General features: G+C 35.6%; 1 protein-coding gene across 1 annotated transcript in view; it reads right to left on the reverse strand.

The window, feature by feature from the left end:
* Positions 1–22,273, reverse strand: part of RNGTT (RNA guanylyltransferase and 5'-phosphatase) — a 281,137-nt gene that overhangs the window by 219,579 nt on the left and 39,285 nt on the right. Inside the window, exons 7-8 of the mRNA XM_044757216.2 lie at positions 21,777–21,886; positions 20,489–20,590 (exon numbers count right to left, since the gene is read on the reverse strand). Coding sequence (XP_044613151.1) covers positions 20,489–20,590; positions 21,777–21,886 — 212 coding nt within the window. The remainder of the gene's footprint in view (positions 1–20,488; positions 20,591–21,776; positions 21,887–22,273) is intronic.

Raw genomic sequence — 22,273 nt, forward strand, 5'->3', positions numbered from 1 at the left:
ATCTCCCATTTGTTCCCCTAAAAACTCATTTATCTTTCCAAAAGAAACCCATTTGTTCTTCCTATTATAGAAGCCCTTCCTCCCCACTCCCTTCCCCTTCTAAGTTAGGTATATAAACTACTAGCTTTAGCCATTTAGCAAGCCACTTCTTTTGTGCACTCCCATAAGCATATGAATAAACTTTGTTTTTTCTCTTTGTTTTGTCAATTTAATTCACAGCCCCTAAACAATGAACTTAAGTGGGCAGAAGAAAAGGTTTTTCTCCACACACAGCCTATGGACAGGCCCACAAGGCAAGCAAGGGAGACTTCAGGTCCACAGTCAGCAGGGAATTGAGGCCTGCCATAAACCACAGGAGTGAGCTTGGAAGAACTTTGAGATGACAGCAGCCCTGGCCAACAGCTTGACAGCAACCTCATGAGAGACACTGAGCCAGAACCACCCAACTAAACTGCTCCCACAAACTATGAGATAATAAATGTTTGCTGTTTTAAACTCTTAATTTTGAAGTAATTTGTTATGTAGCAATAGACAACTAATACAACACATGACAATGAAGATAATGAAGAGAAGGAGGGAAGAGCATCAGCAGATGAACTAGGCTAATCAATTTCTGGCCAAGAAGAAACAAATGGAGTAATGCTGAAAAGCACTGCAGAGGCAGCAATATCCACAAACGGAGCTGCCTGCTGTGCAAAAACCCAAAGAAGATCCAGATCCAGAAACGTCAACCACAAAGGATGACTAGACTGACATATGGACTGAAAAAGAGGGATTAGTTATTTTTAGCAAATGTAAAACAATTAAATCCCCACAAGTCACGGACAAGACATGCAGGTTACCCCCCACGCCAAGGGGAAAAAAAAAAAAAAATCAGAGGGCTCTTCTCTAAAGAAACTGGGGAGAGAGGTAAAGCAACTAAGCAACTATATGGGCAATGGTGCCTGGAAGCAAAGACCTCTCTAGACAGTAGGACTGAAGGGTCCTCCAGCACAACTGCTCACCATAAAGCAAAGGTCACAAGTTGGCAAGCCCAGCCCACGTTCACAGAGCTTCCAAGCAGCTTTTCTGCCTCATTTTTAAATGCAAATAGCCAACCAAGGATCACCATACATTTGAGAAAAACCAGAAACATGAAGAAGAAAGACGACTCAAGAAAGCGAAAGCAACTCCAATTAGTATTCTCATAAAGGATTCAAAAAGCATTTATGTCCATAAATCAAGAACAAGTTGTCATGAAAAGGTACAAGCAGAGAGTAAGAATTATGTACTCTTGAAAACTAGAAGCATAATTACCAGGAAAAGTAACTCATTAGAAAGATAAAAAGAAAATGAGAAAACCTCCCAGAAAGCTGAAAAAGAAATGAGGAGATGAAAAGTGTGAGAGAAAAGATTAGAGATGAAAAAGAATCTAGAATCTAGGAGGTATAACAACCAATAGTAGTTATAGAAAGGGAAAATAAAAAGCAGAGGAAAGAAAGTACCAGCAATAAGATAAAATTTCCCTGAATGGAAGAACTAAGGTTTTCAGCTTCAAAGAGATCACCAAGTGCCCAGCATAATGAATGGAAGGCAGGAAGGGAACCCACATAATTAGACATCCACAAGGAAATTTCAGGCCAAGAATAAAGAGAAAATTCTAAAAATTTCTGCAGGGGCAGGCCACTTACAAAGAACTAGAATCAGAATAATATTGGACCTTTTATCAGTAGCAGAGGTTAACAGAAGATACTGGCATAAGGTTTTTAATATTGAGAGAAAATCATTTTTCATCTAAAATTTCATACACAGCCAAACGACTAAATAGAGAGCCAGAGCAAAAGCATTTTCATACACCTAAGCATGCATATGGATTACTTTTCACACATACTTTCTTAGGAAGTGATTTAAGGAGGCAGCCCTGCAAAGTGAGAGTAGAAACAAAGGAAGGAAGGGGAAGGAGTGGAGGAGAGAAAAACACGGAATACAGAAAACTACATCCAACCAGGATAAAAGTTGGGAACAGAGGTTTATACAGATGCTAGAAATCACAGAAGGCTCTAAAAAAGAAAAGTCTTTGGGATAACAAAAAAATAACTGAAATAAGAAATGAAATGACAAACTCTGAAAAAAACTTGATTAGAGGGTAAAAGCAATCAGTAGAGTAAAAAAAGAACCTACTTAAATTCAACAATAGGAACATTCTACTTTAAGCAGCAGAAGAGTGATGACTTTGAACTCTGGACAAGTTAGCTGTCTTCTGGCGCTCAGCTCCATCCCTGCATTTTTGTGCTCTCAGTGTATCTTGGTTTGAGAAGCAACCAAACTACACTTCCCAGAGTGCCTTGCCAGCTCCCTGGAAGGAAAAAAGGAGGAAGGGAGACATCTATTGATTTGCTCCTGGCAGCATCTCAGGTGGCACTGAAGGCAGCAGCCACAGGATTCTGGGCTTCTTGGTGGAGACCCCTCAGTGAGTGCTGCTCTGCGGCCACAGTGAGTGCTCTCCAACAGCAGCAGCCAGAGCAGCAGCATTCCCTCCAGCACATCAGCAGATCAGCAGTAAGTGCAAAGCAGGCTTCAACCAGAGGCAGGAACAGCTCGATAATCTCACAGTGACAGTCTTGTTTCTCCATCCTTCCAATGCCTTGGTAACCAAGTCTATGCATTAAATCCCTGTATGTTTGAAGTATTAGTGATTCCTCTTCTCAAGCTATAAACAAGGAAATGCACTAAACAATAGTTCCAGTAAAAAAAATTTCAAGCATTTTTACCATTCCAATTCAACCAGAGACTTAAAAAAAAATTTTTTTTAACTACGTTTACCAAACAGCATGTAAATGACAACATTCAAGTTAGAGCTCACAGAACCAAGGCAGATGAAGACAGGCAACTCTGAAGTCCTCATCTTACAAGATGAAGAGTCAAGAAGCACTATGCGGGGGTTATCAGAACAAGGGAAGGGGGCTTAATGCACAGGTGTGGTCACTGAGAACAGCAGCAGCATAACTATGGCGAGAACCCAGAAGGAAGGAAGGATGCGCACAAAGATTTTAGTGAGCTACATCCTCAGCGACCATCAAAAGGTGACTCACAGACAGAGAGAGAAACATACGATTTACAGATCCAGGGATCACCACAGAATAAGCAAAAAACAGAAATGGCTGAAAGTGGTTGCCTTCAGGGAGCAGGACTGAGAGAGAGAAGGAAGGATGGGGAAGGGTTCTAGCGCTCTCTACTATAAGCTTTCCAGGATTATCTGTTTAACCATAAATAAGTACTACATTAACAAAGAAATAACTTTATTGTTTGTCATCTAACAGAAAAATGTTGAATGAAATGGAAAAATATTTAAGATGTATTAAGTAAAAATAGTAGATTACTAAATATAAATTATAGACACTAAACAGTTTATGTAGAAAACACATCTCACCTAACAGAAACTCCATTACAGCAAGGACCACTGTAATAAGTTTCCAGCACCTAGAAGGGTACTTGGCACATAATGTACACTAAAAAATACTGCAGTATAAATACATTTTCATTTAACTAAACAAAATAATATATAGAGAGAGAAAGGTCTAAAAGCATACACACCAAAACGTAAGCAGCAACCATCTCTAACTGGTGAGATTATAGATGCTTTTTCATTTTTGTTCTTTTCCTTATCTTCATTTTCTAAATTTTCTACAATGAATCAAATTACTTTTATAAGGGGGAAAAACAGTATTAAAAACATTATTATTTTTTCGTTATTATAAGACCAGAATCAAACACACACAAAAAAAGACATTTGTACTGAAATTTACATCAAGCCCATGTTAGAAAAAGTCATGATTTATATAATGTTATAAACCAATGTTACAATAAAAATAAAATAAAATAAAAAGTCACAACTACTAATAATGGAAAAAGTTTAGTAAAGTAAAGACATATTCACAGATCTTGACCTAGCTAAGAGGATATGAAAAGCTTTCAGGATAATGGAAAACTGTAAAATTATTATTCATTGCACGAATCCGGTAATTAGTTCCAATACTGGTAAACAAATCTCTTGAATCTACCAGTCCTATAGATAAGAAGTCTCTCTTGGCTATTTTAATTAGTTACTTTTGGATTAAGTAGCTCTGTTCACAATGAGAATATAGACTGTCTTCATCAGATTTCAAAGTGTAAAATCAAATGATATATTCATTTGCACTAATTACCATGAATGCAACAGGTTATGCTTTTTAGAACTTCATAGCCACACAAATTAAATATGTAAAATACAGTATCCTTTTAAGTAGTCTTCCATCAGAGAGTAATGCCACATCCATTGCTCAGATTTGCCTTGATCCTGAGTAAAATTTAGAAGCTACTTTAAAAGGTTCGGGCAGTGCCATATATCAAAGGGGTAGAAAGATGTGAAACCATTTTGAATTTCACAAAACAATGTCTTCATAAGAAGAAAAGATCAAAAGAAATATTGCAAAGGTTTGTTTTATTTTACATTTGTCCCTGACATGGCTGATTACTTTCAATTTTCTTTTGTATAAAGCACGCATTCTTAAAAAATCAATTATAATTCTTTCAGTTTTTCACTGATTCAAAAGAGGAACAGATTTTTTTTCCCTTTTTTACCCAACCTAGTACTTGCCATTTCTATAATCACACATAATGAATTAGAGCATGTGAGTAAATAACCAGTTCTTAAAGTATCATGGAATTGTGAAAAAATAAGTATAAAAATCACTTAACATCTCATCCAACAGATAGCTCCACAGCCAAGAGAGAGGAGGGGCAAATGTCCTTCAGTCTGGTCAGCAGCGCTATTCAAATACTAAATAGCAAATGTGTTCGTATCTCTTATTTATTCCACTATCAAAATTAAAAACCCACCTAGGATATTTGATATTATACTCCTAAAATCGGAATGAGCCCTCATACTCATATGGAATATCAAGTAACGCTCCTCAGTAGTTCTTTGGCACCTCTCCGTATTTACTCTGCCTTGTACTATACGTAGTTTTACTACATCTCTAACTACATCTTAAAGCTGCTTCAGGGTGGGAGTTGTATTTTGTTTTCCTACAGTGTCTTGTATCGTCTTTGAGACCTTCTAAAACCTACAGTAGCTTAACAGCTACCTAGTAAAACAACAAATACTATTTCTGCAAAGAGGCTCATTCTCTCATTAAGTGAAAGGTACAAGCTATATCAATTACCATCACAAATTGATTTGAGGAAAAGTAATAAAGTTTTTCTAAAGTTTATTCAAAATAGAACAGCATATATCATATCCCATTTACATGGAGGGTCAGGCAGTGAGGACAAACAAGAGGAGGCAGGAAGACGGAGGCATAATGTCTAGAGCAACCAAACAGCCAACTCTTAATGTTGATTATCCCAGGGAGAGGGACAAACGTTCTCACAGGGAGAACTTTTAATCTCCCTAGATAATGTTTTATAGGGAAGACATTATCAAAATAAATATATGTTAACACCTATAAGAATAAAAGTAAAAATAAACAAAGAGATACTAAAAAAAATTAACAAAGACATCATCTGGCAATATAGGAAAAAAGAAATACATTTAGTGAACAAAACGGGGATAGAAGGGAACTACCTCAACATAATAAAGGCCATATATGACAAACCCACAGCCAACATCATTCTCAATGGGCAAAAACTGAGCGCCATCCCCCTGAGAACAGGAACAAGACAAGGATGCCCTCTATCACCACTCTTATTTAACATAGTTCTGGAGGTCCTGGCCAGAGCAATCAGGCAAGAGAAAGGAATAAAAGGAATCCAAATGGGGGGGAAGAAGTGAAACTCTCTCTGTTTGCAGACGACATGATCTTATATATAGAAAACCCCAAAGAATCCACTGGAAAACTTTTAGAAGTAATCAACAACTACAGCAAAGTTGCAGGGTATAAAATCAATTTACATAAATCAGTAGCATTTCTATACTCTAATAATGAACTAAGAAAAAGAACTCAAGAACACAATACCATTCACAATCGCAACAAAAAGAATAAAATACCTCGGGGTAAATTTAACTAAGGAAGTGAAGGACCTATATAATGAAAATTACAAGGCTTTTCTGAAAGAATTGGATGACGACATAAGGAGATGGAAAGACATTCCATGTACATGGATTGGAAGAATAAACATAGTTAAAACGTCCATTCTACCTAAAGCAGTCTACAGATTCAATGCCATCCCAATCAGAATCCCAATGACATTCTTTACAGAATTAGAACAAAGAATCCTAAAATTCATATGGGGCAAGAAAAGACCCTGAATTGCTAAAGCAATCCTGAGAAAAAAGAACAAAACGGGAGGCATCACAATCCCTGACTTCAAAACATACTACAAAGCTACAGTAATCAAAACAGCATGGTACTGGTACAAAAACAGGTGCACAGATCAATGGAACAGAATTGAAAGCCCAGAAATAAAACCACACATCTATGGACAGCTTATCTTTGACAAAGGAGCTGAGGGCATACAATGGAGAAAAGAAAGTCTTTTCAACAAATGGTGCTGGGAAAACTGGAAAGCCACATGTAAAAGAATGAAAATTGACCATTCTTTTTCACCATTCACCAAAATAAACTCAAAATGGATCAAAGACCTAAAGGGGAGACCTGAAACCATAAGGCTTCTGGAAGAAAACGTAGGCAGTACACTCTTTGACATCAGTATTAAAAGGATCTTTTCGAACACCATGCCTTCTCAGAGAAGGGAAACAATAGAAAGAATAAACAAATGGGACTTCATCAGATTAAAGAGCTTCTTCAAGGCAAATGAAAACAGGATTGAAACAAAAAAACAACCCACTAACTGGGAAAAAATATTTGCAAGTCATATATCTGACAAAGGCTTAATATCCTTAATATATAAAGAACTCTCGCAACTCAACCACAAAACATCAAACAACCCAATCAAAAAATGGGCTGGAGACATGAACAGACATTTCTCCAAAGAAGATATACTGATGGCCAATAGGCACATGAAAAGATGCTCATCATCGCTGATCATCAGGGAAATGCAAATCAAAACTACACTAAGATATCACCTTACACCCGTTAGAATGACAAAAATATCTAAAACTAATAGCAACAAATGTTGGAGAGGTTGCAGAGAAAAATGAACCCTCATACACTGCTGGTGGGAATGCAAACTGGTGCAGCCACTATGGAAAACAGTATGGAGATTCCTCAAAAAACTAAAAATAGAACTACCATACGATCCAGCCATCTCACTACTGGGTATTTATCCAAAGAGCCTGAAGTCAGCAATCCCAAAAGTCCTGTGCACCCCAATGTTTATTGCAGCACTGTTTACAATAGCCAAGACGTGGAAGCAACCTAAGTGCCCATCAACAGACGAATGGATAAAGAAGATGTGGTACATATATACAATGGAATACTACTCAGCTGCAAAACAGAACAAAATCATTCCATTTGCAATAACATGGATGGACCTTGAGAGAATTTTGTTAAGTGAAATAAGCCAGCGAGAGAAAGATAATCTGTGTATGACTCCACTCATATGAGGAATTTAAAACTATGGACCAAGAACAGTTTAGTGGATACCAGGGGAAAGGTGGAGTGGGGGGTGGGCACAAAGGGTGAAGTGGTGCACCTACAACATGACTGGCAAACATTAATGTACAATTGAAATTTCACAAGATTGTAACCTATCAATAACTCAATAAAAAAACAAAACAGCATGGTACTGGTACAAAAACAGGTGCACAGATCAATGGAACAGAATTGAAAGCCCAGAAATAAAACCACACATCTATGGACAGCTAATCTTCGACAAAGGAGCTGAGGGCATACAATGGAAAAAAGAAAGTCTTTTCAACAAATGGTGCTGGGAGAACTGGAAAGCCACATGTAAAAGAATGAAAATTGACCATTCTTTTTCACCATTCACCAAAATAAACTCAAAATGGATCAAAGACCTAAAGGGGAGACCTGAAACCATAAGGCTTCTAGAAGAAAATGTAGGCAGTACAGTCTTTGACGTCAGTATTAAAAGGATCTTCGGACACCAGATCTTCTCAGACAAGGGAAACAATAGAAAGAATAAACAAATGGGGCTTCATCAGACTAAAGAGCTTCTTCAAGGCAAGGGAAAACAGGATTGAAACAAAAAAACAACCCACTAACTGGGAAAAAATACTTGCAAGCAATACATCGGACAAAGGCTTAATATCCATAATATATAAAGAACTCACACAACTCAACAACAAAAAATTAAACAACCCAATCAAAAAATGGGCAGGAGACATGAACAGACATTTCTCCAAAGAAGATATACAGATGGCCAACAGGCACATGAAAAGATGTTCATCATCGCTGATCATCAGGGAAATGCAAATCAAAACTACACTAAGATATCACCTTACACCCATTAGAATGACAAAAATAACTAAAACAAATAGTAGCAAAAGTTGGAGAGGTTGTGGAGAAAAAGGAACCCTCATACACTGCTGGTGGGAATGCAAACTGGTGCAGCCACTACAGAAAACAGTATGGAGATTCCTCAAAAAATTAAAAGTAGAACTACCATATGATCCAGCTATTCCACTACTGGGTATCTATCCAGAGAGCTTGAAGTCAGCAATTCCAAAAGTCCTATGCACCCCACTGTTTATTGCAGCATTATTTACAATCGCCAAGATGTGGAAGCAACCTAAGTGCCCATCAACAGATGATTGGATAAAGAAGATGTGGTATATATATACAATGGAACACTACTCAGCCGTAAAAAAGAACAAAATCATCCCATTTGCAACAACATGGATGGCCCTTGAGAGAATTATGTTAAGTGAAATAAGCCAGATAGAAAAGGACAGGGGCCGGCTCCATGGCTGAGTGGTTAAGTTCGCGCGCTCCGCTGCAGCAGCCCAGGGTTCGGATCCTGGGCACGGACATGGCACCGCTCGTCAGGCCACGTTGAGGCGGCATCCCACATCCCACAACTAGAAGGATCTGCAACTAAGATATACAACTGTGTACAGGGGGGTTTGGGGAGATGAAGCAGAAAAAGAAAAAAAAAAAAAAAAAGAAGATTGGCAACAGTTGTTAGCCCAGGTGCCAATCTAAAAAAAAAAAAGAAAAGAAAAGGACAATCTCTGTATGACTCCACTCATATGAGGAATTTAAACCTGTGGACAAAGAGAACAGATTAGTGGCTACCAGGGGAAAGGGAGGGTGGGGGGTGGGCACAAAGGGTGAAGGGTTGCACCTACAACATGACCGACAGACAGTAATATACAACTGAAATTTCACAAGATTGTAACCTATCATTAACTCAATAAAAAATTTAAGGAAAAAAAAAGAAAGTGCAAAAATAAAAAAAGAAATACATTTAGGAGCTGGCCCAGTGGCATAGTGGTTGAGTTCATGTGCTCCACTTCAGCAGCCCAGGTTTCGCAGGTTCAGATCCCAGGCATACACCTACACACAGCTGATCAAGCCATGCTGCGGCAGCATCCCACATACAAAATAGAGGAAGACTGGCATAGATGTTAGCTCAGGGCTAATCTTCCTCCAGCAAAAAACGGAAGACTGACAACAGATATTAGCTCAAGACCAATCTTCAGAGAGAGAGAGAGAGAGAGACACACACACATTTATAATTTAGTACATTGGTAAAGATCCTAGGCTCTGGAGCCAGACCACCACAGTCAAATCCCAGTCCTGTTACTTACAGAAATGTGTGGGCTTGGAAAACTTACGTAGCTTTATGTGCCTCATTTTCCTAATTCATAAAATGGAGATAGTAATAGTACCTACATCTCACCGAGTTGTGCGCATTAAGTAAGACATTCTGTGTCAAGTACTCAGAACAATGTCTAGTAAATCTAAGTGCTCAACAAGTGTTAGCTGTTAAAATATAATTGCTGCTGCAGCCAAAATACATAATAGACTTGTGCAACCACACTGATGTTCAAAAAAATGCTAATTAAAGCAATAACAAAATTTCATTTTCCAATCATCAACTTGGCTACATTATTATTTATACTAAATAAAACTACTCAAAATTGCCAAGGATGCAGTGAAATGGGTTCTTTTAGGCAATGGTGTTTAGGGTGTATCACACAACCTTTGGCAAGGTGTATCAAGGACTTTAGCAGTTTCCATATTCTTCATCTAAGTAATACTATTTTTATCATAATCTACACAAAGATGGTATAAGGAGATCATTACAGCCATTTATAACAACAGAAAAGCTGGAAACAGTCTAAATGCCTCAACAATAGAGAGTAAACAATTTTATCTTGGAGGTAATTAATTTTTTTAAAAGCATGTTCTAAAAATGGAAAATTTTTAGAAGACATTAAGATAAAAAACAATACAAAAATAATCATATTATATAGTTTAGTTCTAATTACCTGCTAAGTCTAGCACAATCTCTGGCATATGGTAGATGTTCAAGAAATGTTTGATGACCGTATGAATAAACAAAGATAAAGAGACAAATTCAATCTCTTTATCCTAGATTATCTCCTTCTCATATATTTGGGTCCTGCAGCCAAGCTCTATTTAAAAAGATACATATTTAGAAAGTTAAAAAAAAGAGAATTTTCCTTTAATATTCCAAAGCTCCGGATGTTTGCTACCCCTAGAATATGGGCAACTGCAAATTCTAATTTAGGGTAGCACCTATGTTTGCAATGGAAATTTTACCTGTATCTGTTCAGCTCTAAGAATTCTCTAGCCAAATTTGGTAATAGGTAATGAATTCAAATGATTTTTATTTTTAAGTACCATTTCAGAGACAGTATCTCTATTAATTAGTAGGAACTCTCATACTTAGGATTTAATTAAAGAAACTAATATTTAAAAGACCTTTTTATCCTTTAGTAAATCCTAAAGATGTGACTAGCTGATATCTATTTCAAAAGTTTGGTTTTAAAATATTAGATTGTTTTTCTCCTATACCTACTTTGATTCCTGTACAATAACTACACCACACCCTAAGGGAACTGTGAATGAACGCTAGAAAACCAAACGCTGGTTTCCGTATAAAAATAGTTTTCCAAGGAGTCTTTAGCTATGACAACAACAACTAACATCTATTAAACACTGTACTAAGCATTTTATATGGATCTCCTTTAATCAGTTAATGAACAAATTCTCAGCCATGTCCTTAACTCAATGGCTGGCTAAACATTACTCTGGTTTAGGTAACTGATTTCTAAACTGTGTTCCACAGGGCAGGAAGGGCAGTAGTTCCCATACCTGGCTAGAAATCAGAAATCAACTAGGGTGCTTTTTCAAAAATGCACATTCTCAGAGCCAACCAAGGTCTACTGAATTTGATCTCTGAATATTTTTATAAATGCTTCCTATCATGGTAATATAATCATGATGGTAACATAGCCCAAACACTCAATGGTGTTTGGGAATTGCTGCCCCAAAAAGTTCCATGACCACCTTCCACCACCCAGAATGCGACCCCACACACTCTCTCAAAATGTGCAACAACCAGAGCACCACTTTCACCTATTTTAAATGGAGGGGCTCCAAGCAAGATTTGGGCCTGGAGAAGGAATAAAATGAGTTCTGCTACTTTCTTTTTCAACCATTTTACCACCAGGTATCATCAACTATAGTTTCAGATCACTCCACACTGTTTCTTTTTTTTTTTAAGATTGGCGCCTGCTCTAACATCTGTTGCCAATCTTTTTTTTTTTCCCCTTCTTCTCCCCAAAGCCCCCGGTACAGTTGTACATTCTAGTTGTCAGTGCCTCTGCTTGTGGCATGCGGACTCCGCCTCAGCATGGCCTGATGAGCAGTGCCAATCTGCACACAGGATCTGAACCAGCAAACCCCCAGGGCACCGAAGCAGAGCGAGAACTTAACCACTCGGCCAGGGGGCCTGCCCCCACAGTGTTTCTGATTGACCTAATCACTTTGTGATTCACTCTCCCTCCTCCATGATAAAAAAGAAACATTATGTGTCCCTTCCAGTTTCAAGAAAACTGGCCTGGATCTCTCACAGTGGTTCTAATGAAGCTACTGTGAAAAACAGAGTTGGAGTCTTTGAATGACATAATCTGGTCTAAGGGTTTCTGGTTCTTACCAGAGCTATGATGCTAAACATTTAGTAAGTCCCAAAATTAGTCAACTACAGAATGAGGAAAAACTACCATAAACCAAATTTTAAAAGTTCAAATATGAGAATACAGAACAATGAAGGAACAAAGCTGGAGAACAGACGAGCAGAGCTGCACTGCTGATTTTGCCGCAGTCTACTTGGAGAATGGAAGCAAGTATCTTATTTTCCGGATTCCGGCCCTTGAGACCCTCCACAAAAACTCTAAGTCTCCCCAGGACAGTTCAAAATTTTAAATCTTTTCCAGGCATAGCTTTATTTACTAGTGAGTTTCTAAATATTAGATACGATGTTATGTCTATAATTAATACTTACTAGTAAATAAGATAGGTGATAAATTCTTATTAATACCAATGTTCAGTCAAAGTTCTTATGTTATACATCATATGGACGATTTGCTTGGCAGTCAAAAGAAAAATAGAGCTAAACAGAAATTTATATTTGCTCTGATCTCTTCCCTCAAGTGGAACTGGAAACAGCTAAATGAACAAATCTAAACTAAAGGAGTATACACGTCAACTTAATTGATCATAATTTGATTTATTCATTCTGTTCCTAAATAGCATAACATAGTTTGGTTTTCGTTTGCAGTTCACTGAAAATTATTCCACAGACATTTAAAACCTCTTTAACATTCCTCTCAGTATGTGAGACTTCTCTAGTCTAGCATCTCATTACCTTACCCTCCCTATTCCTGTCTGAACATTCAGCTCCAGTCACCAGAATAAACATCTGCTACAAACACTATTAATGAGATACAGATCAAGGGATCCAGCAAGCTACTAACTACCTGAAGTAATTACACTGTTCTGCCTAAAAAGCGTTACAGCAGCAAATAAAGAAGCTGCCTGAACATATTATAGTTTATCCATACAACAGCTATTTCTACAAGTCACTAAGTACATTTGTCAAGACATATATAGCACGACCATACATCGAGCACTCTATTATAACAAAGGCATGAGACAAGATTTTTATGGGAAAAAGGCTTAATTTACCTTTCAAATTTATACATTTAGTGAATTACTTACATAAAAAATCTTGTCAAAGTACTTAGCAATAACTTACAATTAACAGGAAGAAAAACGTACTTCAACTTCTATAATTTACTGAAGCAAATTTTAAAACAAAAATATCTTCACATTAAACTTATGTTTTCCTATCTTAAGCTCATTTTTACCCTTTCTTATAAAGAAAGGAAAGAACATTTGAGATGTAAATTTAGTCTTTTAAAAAGAATGTACTCAATCATGGATCGGCCATGGGCCAATTGACCCAAGGGCCAAATCTGGCCTGCCACCTTTTTCTGTAAAACTTAAAGCTGCGAATTCTGTCTAAGAACTCCTGATCCATTCAGCACCTGACATAGAGCCCTGGAGGTAACAAGTTTTCAATACAATTTCCGAATGAATGAAAGAAGGGGAGTCCCACACCAGAGTTCAGGAAGAAAGAATCTGTCTACAACTTCCTCCAAGAAGCATTATACAAATATATCTCATTTACTTAAATAGATGTGTTATAAAAAGCTGACTATAAATTACATTTCCATAAACGCCTGGCTTTTTTCTTAATTCCTGCCATAATTTTCCTTGTAAGTCAAGTCCCATATTTACCTTGTATATTCAATTTTTGTTAAAGCAGGTTATGCTTGCATATGTGTGCTTAGTACTTCTACACGTCTAACACAGGTATATGCATCTATAAATCAGTAGCTATCTTTCATTAAGTGTCTACTGAATGCTAATTCCTTTAAATTAATTACTTCATTTAATCCTTTTACAACACCACAATGAGGATAACAGATCATCCCTAGCTTACATAAATCTAAACAAAAGTAGTTATTTCTTAGGTCTGTCTAGCTTTAAATTCTGCCCTAGTATATCATTTTCCTTGAAACATGCTTTTTTTTTTTTTTTGCTAAATGGTTTACATTTCTGTTTGGAAATTAAATGTGACATAGAGTTGTGATTTTTTTAAGGCTCAAAAATTTCACAACCACCATAAGCATTTCATCTTTCACGTGAAGACATTAGCAGCTTCTTCACTGACTAATTCGTTCGATAAATACCTGAGTGTCTACCATGTGCCAGGCACTATTCTAGGCACCAGGGACACAGTGGTTAAAAAGACAGACGTTCCAGCCCTCTCGGAGCTTGCTTTCATTATATTTACCAGTTCATTTCAAGGCTTTTGCTTGTCTATTACAAATTATGCTCATGATCTTACATTTTTCCTATGTCAAATATAGTCTGTGTATTATCTCTTACTTTACTTGCACTACAATAGTGGCACAAAAAAATAATAATTTGGCTTTTACCTAACAATTCAGAAACAGGTGAAATTAAATTTATACTATTTAATCTCTAAATTAGAAAAAGGAACTAAAATAAATTGTTAAATTAATTCTAAAATTTGTACATAGTTGCAAATATTCACCACTTTCACATGGATGTTGAATTAATTTTGAAGACTGATCGTTTCTTTTTATTGCATTACAAATTCTGCTAATAAACTAACTACACAGAGAAATTCTATTATAAAAGTTCTAATTATCTTTTCCCAGAATATGCTACAGAATCTATGAAAAAGCAGTATTTCACAATTAGAAGACAGTTCAATTCCAACTGTATCTGCAGTACCCTCATATCACTTCTCCTGATATTGCATTTACACCCAAGTAGGACTCTCCTCTCCTCTGCATTTCCACTACAACCAAAACAGATTATCTAGATTTTACCCTTGGAATCCTCCCACAGGTCAAGCTACATGTAGTTCCCTGAATATATTACACTTTGTTTATGCTATTTGATTAAGTACTGTATTCTTTCATTTAATCACTTACTTTATTAGTCCCTTCCACAGTAACTTACTTATTCATTCACTCAGTCATTTATTCAATTACTTATTGCATATCTTTGTTGCAAGCAGCGACTGCAGTCCATTCTTGAAAGGAGAAAAGAGAAAAACAGTAGCTATCTTTTTACTGAGCATCTAATGTATGCTAAGCAGTATATTAACTGCTTTAATTACCTCATTTAATCCTTTTACAACTTTATAAGAGTAATAGCCTTTCCCTATGTTATATAAATGTTCTAGATATATAACAAAAGGGAAAGACACCCAATTCATTGTTAACAGGCTAACACAATCTTCACATCAAAACCACACAAGGATAGTACAAAAAGATACAGACCAATCTCACTTATAAACATAAATGCAAAACACCATCAAATTGAATCTAATAGCATACTGGAAAAGAGGTAGTTCAATTTCAGAAAAGCAATCAGTGTAATAACTTATACAAAGTGAACTAATAGATTAAAGATGAAAACTCACGTGACTTATCTCAATAAATGCTAAAAATGCATTTGATACAACTTAATGTTGATAAAAATTCTTAGCAAACCAGGAACAGATAGTAATTTTCTTAACTAGATAAAGGCTATATAGTAAAACCTACAGTAAATATCATTCTTAATACTAAAACTGAGAACCATTTCCACTGAAGTTAGACACATGACAAGAATAGCCAAGATCATATAATTCCACATTGTCCAGATATCCTAAGTAATACCATAACACACACCCAAGTACTAATTATAAGACTGAATGAAAATAGAAAAATATTTTCAGATGATATTATCTACAGAGCAAACTCAAAAGAATCTATATTCACACTATTAGAACTTAGTGGGTTAGTGAACAAGAGGGTTCAGCAAGATTGCTCGTACAATACCAACACGCACAAATGATAAGTGTCCTCACACGAGTGATGAAGCCATTTGCCATGCATGAGATGGTACTTCTGAATTCAAAGCAAGGAAGCTCCTTTTGACTTCATTAGATATTAGATGTTTTCATTTTAATCTCCAAGAAACAATTTCCAAGTTTATTATATGACTTCAAGGCCACACGCAGTCAGTTAATTACAATATCAAAATATAGGTTCTTTTTTAAAATTTTAACAAAAGACATGCCAGATCTCTACACTGAAAGCTACACAACATTGCTGAGAGACATTACAGATGATTTAAATAAATGGAGGGGTGCACCATGTTCACGGGTTAGAACATTCTTTACCGTCAAATGACCATTCTCTCCCAAACTGATGTCCAGATTCAATGCAAATCAAATCAAAATTCTAGCGGTCTTTTTCAGAGAAACTAAAAAATGGATTCTCACATTTAGAGAGACAAGCAAACTGAGAACAACCAAAGCAGCTATTAAAAAGAAGAACAAAGCTGGAAGGTTTATACTACCTGATTTCCAGACTCATAAAGCTAAAGAAATCAAGACATTGTGGTAAGGACACACATACAGATCAATGTAACAGATTAGAGGAACCAGAACGACAGATTTATGGTAAATTGATTTACAACACAATTGCCAAGGCAATTAAAGGAGAAAGGATGGCCTTTTCTAATAGAAGATACTGGAACAGCTGGTTTTCATTGGGGAAAAAAAATGAACATTGACCCTTACCTAACACAAACACAAAAATTAACTCAAAATGGATCATAGCCCCAATGTATAAAACCTCAAGAAAAAAATATGAGAAAATCTTTGTAACCTTGGAAAAAGTAAATATTTCTTAGAACATAAAAAGTATGAGCCATAAAAGAAAAAATTTAAATGAAAACACGTCCACACAAAGACTTGCACACAAATGTTCACAGCAACTTTATTTAAAAATGGTCAAATACTGTAAACATCTCAAATATCTATCAATAGGCAAATGGATAAATAAAATATAGCACATCCATATAGAGTAATACTACTCAGCAATAAAAAGGAACAAATTACTACCAATTAATATGCGCAATAACACAGATGAACCTAAAAATCATTATGCTGAGAGAATAAAGTCAGACACAAAAAAAAGAGACACACTGTATGATTCCATGTATACAAAACTCTAACTATACAATGTAAACTAATCTATAATGACAAAAAGTGAATTACTAGTTGAGTAGAGCCAGGGGCAGCAAAAGGGATGGACTGTAAAAAGATAGGAGAAAACTTTCAAGATAACGGAAATGTTCTGTATCTTGATTATGGCAGCGCTTTCATGGATATATACACCTGTCAAAACTCAATGAACTATACACTGTACATAAATTATAACTCAATTAAGCTGACTAAAAATAAATAAATAAAGTAATAATGTTGCAAGCCATGTGGGAAAAGTACACATCTGCTTTTAGAACAATGAATTGGTTCAGTTTCTCTAATAATGAAGCAATAAATAACAAAAGCCCTACTTTGACGCAGTAATTTCCCTATGGAGGGGGTCCATTTAAAACCCTGTTTGAAATGCCTAAAGTGGTTTCTCACTGTAAGTATTAGTTGGACACTAGAACAACTATCAAACAAAGATCTTATATAAATAATTTTGAAAGAAGCTACATGTTTCAATAAGTTTTCTTTTAAATGCTACAAGTAGAATTTTTAAGAACAATTTGGAGAATAACAAAATGGAAGTATCCCAACTCAAACCTCCAGGAAAAATATGAAGAGTGTACAAGATTACAGAAAGTCACTCAGAAACACAACAGAAAACTTTTATTTCACAATTTGAGCCAAAGAGCTTCCCTTCTGTAAGAACAATAACTACAAGAACAAAATTACTAAATACAAGGCACCATTGAAAACTATCTTGCATAGAGACAGGCACCTTGCTCCTCACCCTTTTTACTTATTCTCCACTCAAAGAGGTAGGTAATAAACCATCTGTTAAGACACTGTCACCTATCTCTTAAAAATATATGTCTCAATGACAACTTAACTTCTGCTAACCCTTACTACCAATTTAATAGACAGATTCTGAACTTATTCTAATAAAAAAGGTTAAATACAATTTTAACATTCTGAAAATAAGCAGTGAGGCTAACTTTTATTTATCCTTCAAAAACACATATCCACGGGGTGGACAGCATGGAAGGGGCAAACCATCCAAATTACCTATATGTGAATCTGTAACTGCATCCCATCTTTGTAGATTCATCCTTATAGGATGAACACTCCTGGAAGCACACAAAGTAAACTTCACTTTTTCATTTTATCTCTCTATAATGTATGAATTTTTTTAACATGTATTAATATTTAGTTTTTAAAACTAGTTCAGGGGCCAGCCCTGTGGCCAAGCAGTTAAGTTTGCACACTCCACTTTGGCGGCCCAGGTTTTCACCAGTTTGGATTCTGTGCGTGGACATGGCACCGCTCATCAGGCCATGCTGAGGCGGCATCTCACATAGCACAACCAGAGGGACCTGCAGCTAGAATATACAACTATGTACTGGGTGGATTTGGGGAGAAGAAGAAGAAAAACAAAGAAGATGGGCAACAGATGTTAGCTCAGGTGCCAATCTTTGAAAAAAAAAAGCTAGTTCAATTTTGAAGTAAATTCAAAATAATATAAACAAATGAGCATATATATGTAAAACATACTTGTTATTTAACTATTTATATTCACTATATCAAGAATTAATATCAAAAATAATAATACACAACCAAATAATATGTAACCAAGAGAATATGGTCAATACCATAATGATGGTGGTGGTGATCTCTTAACCGATAAAATTACTCTTTATTCTCTTCTTTTTGTTTATGTTATTTTCTGAACTTCATTTACTGAATCTGTCTCACCTATAAAATCCCCACAAAAGCTAGAAAATACTCAGTCGATGGGAAATTATTGTTTCCAACTGAGAAAGACAAATGAAATGAAAGAAAATATTTTGATATATTCCCAAATAATAAAAATCAAATATAATACATTACTAGAAAGCATATCATGTTGAAATAATATCATCACATTCACCTAATATTGCAATCAAGTTGTATGTGCCCCACTCCATGTCTCCATATGCTTCTTTTAAGGCAACCGTAAGTTAAATGTAGATGAAGACAGCATGACACAAAAGTCTAACTGTTACTCTGACATTCAAATAGTGCTCATAAAAACTAAATGCAATCTAAATCATCTTCAAAATAACATTTAAAAACTAAAATATGAAAACAAGATCTTGAAGAGATATTTCCATTCCTATGGTCATTGCAGCATTATTCACAACAGCTAAAATATGGAAACAACCTAGGTGTCCATTAACAGATGAAGAGATAAAGAAGATGTGGCATATATATACACAATGGAATATTATTCAACCACGAGAAAAAAGGAAATCCTGCCATTTGCAACAACACGGATGGACCTTGATGGCATTATGCCAAGTGAAATAAGTCAGATAGAGAAACACAAATACTGTATGATATCACTTATATATAGAATCTAAAAATCTGAACTCATAAAAACAAAGAGTAGAATGGTGGTTACCAGGGGCTAAAGGGTAAGGGAAACGAGATGCTCATCAAAGGGTATAACCTTCCAGTTGTAACACAAATAAGTTCTGGGGATGTAAAGTAAAATACGATGATTATAGTTAATAATACTGTATTATATACTTCAAAGTGGTTACGAGAGTAGATCTTAAATGTTCTCATGACAAAAAAGAGATGGCAATAATGTGACGATACAACTGTTAGCTAACACTACAGCGGTAATCATTTTGGAATATATATGTATATAAAATCAATAAGCTGTACATCTTAAACTTATACAATGTTATACATCAATTATATCTCAATAAAGCTGGAAAAAAACTTAAAATGCATATATACTCCTAATTATTCTAAAACATTGTATTATGAAAAAGTTGACTTCTATATTAATATCTATTGAAATAATTATTTCAACTACTACAACATCGATAAATAGTAAAACCATAAAAAATATGGATTGGAAAAGAGACAAAGTTAAATTTTATTGAGGAAGCATAAAATTTATAATAATAAGTATTAAAAACTGAGGAGGACAAAATTTGAAGCTAAGCTTTGTTTTAAGAATACAACAACCTTAAGACTATATAAAATTACAAAAAGTATTAGGAACAATTGAGAGAAAAACTATTTAAAGGAATAACACAGAATGAATAAGGGAGAGTTGGTAATTTTTAGGTTATAAACTGACAACACATCTGTTAATTTTAGAAGTGCCCAACAGCCATTAAAGTCAAGGCGGTGGGCAGCAGACATACCAAAAAGCACAATATTAGCAGGAGAAAACACTTTCAAACTTAAATTTAGTATCGTTTTATGTCAAACTAACAGAATTCTGAAACCAAAAATTCAGCAGAGAGAAACATAACTGTATTACACAGCTAAGAATCCTGGCAAAACAAAAACTACACAATATATGAAACGTTTATTTTGCTATTCAAGTCAGAAATTCACACTCCCAAGAATGCAAACCTTCTCTAACAACAAAGCAATATTCTTCAAGCATTAGGGTTATTTGTATAACTTTTTTAGAAGTCTAACTTACCGAGTACCATCTGCTTTCCAGCTTACTTTATATGGCTTCTGCTCCAAAAGTTTAATATTTTGCTTGTCCATGGAAACAGGCTGTGCTCCAGGGAATCCAGACCTTAAAGAAGAACATTTTATTACTATTAAGGCTGGTATCCATACAAAGCAATACATCTTAAACCAATCTCACATGAATCACACATTTATCACAATGTTCTCCCTATCATGAGATTAATGTCAATTGGAATAGTATCAGCATTCACAAGAATGCTAACAAAAGGTTATCATTTTCTAGACATTTTAGAATGAAAGGTGACAAGGTTCTAATTGCCACTACTATACTATTACCATTGAGCTAATTTTTTAATATTAATATACATGATCAAAATAGTAAAGCAGGCATGTTTACAAGTCTTTTACTTCAGGAAGAAGATTAAATCTTGCCTTAATTATCTTACATTATTCTAGACCCCATATTCCTCCAACATGACACTGCCAATTTGGCATGACTCTGCAGGATTGGCAAATTTCTGCTTAAAAGATGCCCAGAAGTGACAAAACAGGAGAAATGTAGGTTAAAATTAAAGTACACTGGCAAGGGTTTAGCACAACACTAAAATCAATGTTACTTCATCATCATTTTCATCTTTTAGTTAAAATTATTTCTAGCTGATTGATCTGTATGTACTAGTCAAAAGTTCTTTATAATAGGAATTTTTAACAATTAATAATCCTGTTTCATCATGTTCCAGCTATATTCCAATTTTCTGCCACAGATAGCAATGATCAACAGAAATGACCAAAGACCAAGACCAGGGAGCGAGAGATAAGAGCAATGAACTCTCTCCTGAGTCCTCTCCCATGAAATGTCTGATAACTATCTTCAAGTCACAGTAGGGGGCAGAACATACTTCAAGCTGATTCTCCCAGGTTTCTGATTACAGAAAAACTGTAAAATGAGATACATTCAACTTTCACCTCTGCTCCCTTAAAAAATAAGGCCAATCCAAACTTTAATCAGCAGCAGTAGAATCAAAGCCACAAAACAAATACTAGACAGTGACAAGAATAACTTTCTATTCCTTTAGGAAGATATGTAAGTCATCTAATTTTGACTCAACTGGCTAGCTATTGCACTGCTTGTCTTGAGAAAAATCTGATGAACTCTTGCTTGACATCTTCTTAAGCATTCTATGTAAACATACAAACTTCAAGGAGCAAAGAAGATGTGTCAACGTTTGCAGTAACGGTAAGTGCTGCAGAGTAAGAATAAATTTTTTTTAAAACTTTAAAACGTTTATTACCCTTCCCAGCCACAGAACTGATGACACTTCTGCTGTACCTCTCCTAACTTTGGTTGAGTTGTTACTTGAGTTACACCTTTCACAGTTACACCTTCCAAGAAAATAGCACCCTTAAAATAAAAGGAAAAGGAAAATATTTTATTAGAGTTCAAATCCATTAACAAAGACCAGACTGAAAGATACATTAATTTAGTTTCACAAATCCGAGCAAATATATGAAACAGAAATGGTCCACTCCAGGAGGTTCTATAAACTCCCCTGGGATTGCACACTAGTTTGCCTTAATCCAGCATATGATTTTCAACGTACATATATAGCCCAGTGTCCATATCATCTTGTCAAAGCACTCTATGGGCACTGCTCAGTAAACGGAAAGGTAATAATAACTTATCTACCATTTACTCAGAGCTAAAGAGATAGAGTATCTGGCATTTTACAAACATTTTCTCTAATCCTTATAACAACTCTGCAAGGTAGACTGTATTACATTTATTTCA

The sequence above is a fragment of the Equus asinus genome, chromosome 24 (genome assembly GCF_041296235.1).
Source record: "Equus asinus isolate D_3611 breed Donkey chromosome 24, EquAss-T2T_v2, whole genome shotgun sequence".
Classification (NCBI taxonomy): domain Eukaryota; kingdom Metazoa; phylum Chordata; class Mammalia; order Perissodactyla; family Equidae; genus Equus; species Equus asinus.